This window comes from Eimeria tenella, genomic scaffold (genome assembly GCF_000499545.2).
Source record: "Eimeria tenella Houghton genomic scaffold, Eth_scaff4466, whole genome shotgun sequence".
Lineage (NCBI taxonomy): Eukaryota > Apicomplexa > Conoidasida > Eucoccidiorida > Eimeriidae > Eimeria > Eimeria tenella.
In genome coordinates this window covers 1-1,757 of record NW_013545392.1, presented here as the reverse complement: position 1 = coordinate 1,757, position 1,757 = coordinate 1, and the positions used below count along the sequence as shown (strand labels likewise).

Here is a 1,757-nt window from a genome sequence, read left to right as displayed (position 1 = left end):
ATTTTTGAAGTCTTTTTTTGTCTTGTATTTTTTTTGGAATCCCATTTGTCTTCTTTTTTTTCAAATTCTTTTTCTTTTTTTGAGTTTCAAAAGTTTTTCATTTTTGTATTTGCTGCTGCCTCTTTGCTGCTTCCTTTTTGTCTTCTTTTTCAATCCTTTTGAAATCTTTTTTATCTTTTCTAATTTCCCTTTTATCTTTTATCTTTTTCTTTTTGTCTCCTTCTTTTTCCTTTTTTGCCCCCCTTTAGTTCCCTTTTTGTCTCCTTTTTAATCTCCCTTTTATTTTTTTTTGTCTCTTCGTGTTCCTTCATCTGTTACCCCAAACCCTAAACCCCAAACCCTAAACCCTAAACCCTTTTGTTCCTTTTGCTGCAGAGCTGGAGAGTCTGGTGACAGGCGGCGTAACTGTGAACTTCTTCCAACTAGCGAAGAGCAGCAAGCCCGCCTCCCCCGCAGCAGCACCAGCAGCAGCAGCAGCAGCAGCAGCAGCAGCAGCAGCAGCGGGGCAGGGCAAACTGCCGTGTCTGCTGCTGGATGAAGTGGATGGACTCAGCGGCGGAGACCGCGGAGGCTCTCAGGCCATTTTGAAGCTGCTGGACAGCAGCCGCATTCCCATCATTTGCGTCTGCAACGACAGAATGAGCTCCAAGGCAAACCCTAAACCCTAAACCCTAAACCCTAAGCCCTAAGCCCCAAACCCTCGGGCGCGCCGCCCCGCCCCAGACGCGCTCAACGCTGCACACGGATAGCGTCGAACGATCTGCGTCTTAAGCTCGTAGTCTAGGGTTTAGAATTCGCTGTTTAGGGTTTAGGGTTTAGGGTTTAGAGTTTAGGGTTTAGGGTTTAGGGTTTAGGGTTTCAGCGGCAGAGCAGGCCCGATGGGCTTCGCTCTCAGCAGCAGACCAGCTCTGGGCCCTGGAACTCAAGCGCCCTTCACGCTTCACAGCTGAGGGTCTAGGGTTTAGGGTTTAGGGTTTAGGGTTTAGGGTTTAGGGTTTGGGGCTGCAGGTGCGGACGCTGGCGACCCGCTGCTTAGACCTGCGGTTCGAGCGGCCAACAGCAGCAGCTTTGAAGCAGCGCATGCAGCAGATAGCGCGGGCCGAGGGTTTGGAGGTTTCAGAAGAAACCCTCGCGAAGATCGCCGAAGTCTCAGGCAAGGGTTTAGGGTTTAGGGTTTAGGGTTTAGGGTTTCGGGATCGCGGGCGCGCCACGCGTGGGACGCGCTTGGCAGAAGACGGTCTCGTGCTTCCACGTTCTTGACTATGAGGTCTCGGAGGGTTTAGGGTTTAGGGTTTAGGGTTTAGGGTTTAGGGTTTGCTGCTCAGGAGGGGACATGCGCCAGTGCGTGGGCCAGCTGCAGCTGCTTGCTGCTGAAATGCGCCATCAGCAGCAAACCAATAAAGGGACTCCTTCTGCCGCTAAAGACACACAAGTAACCCTAGACCCTAAACCCTAAACCCTAAACCCTAAACCCTAAACCCTTTTTTGTGTCTGCTGCTAAACGCACTTGCTTTCTTTGACCGCCCGATGCACATTTGGGGTGGTCGTGCACCTTCGGGGTGTACATGCAGCTCTGGGGTGTATGTACAGCTGTGGGGTGTATGTACAGCTGTGGGGTGTATGTACAGCTGCGGGGTGTACATGCAGCTGTGGGGTGGGTGTAAGCACAGCTGTGGGGTGTACGTACAGCTGTGAGTTGTACGTACAGCTGTGGGGTGTACGTACAGCTGTGGGGTGTACGTACAGCTGTGGGGTGT

At 51.7% G+C, this 1,757-nt stretch overlaps 1 protein-coding gene across 1 annotated transcript; it reads left to right on the top strand.

Moving 5' to 3' along the window:
• Positions 1 to 375: 375 nt before the first annotated feature.
• ETH_00040580 (replication factor c subunit, putative) lies at positions 376 to 1,436 on the top strand (the record flags this gene model as incomplete). The annotated part of the gene is made up of 3 exons (XM_013380122.1): positions 376 to 623; positions 1,009 to 1,146; positions 1,326 to 1,436. Coding segments are annotated over 3 exons (497 nt in total), but the record flags the coding sequence as incomplete, so codon positions are not given.
• Positions 1,437 to 1,757: the final 321 nt, after the last annotated feature.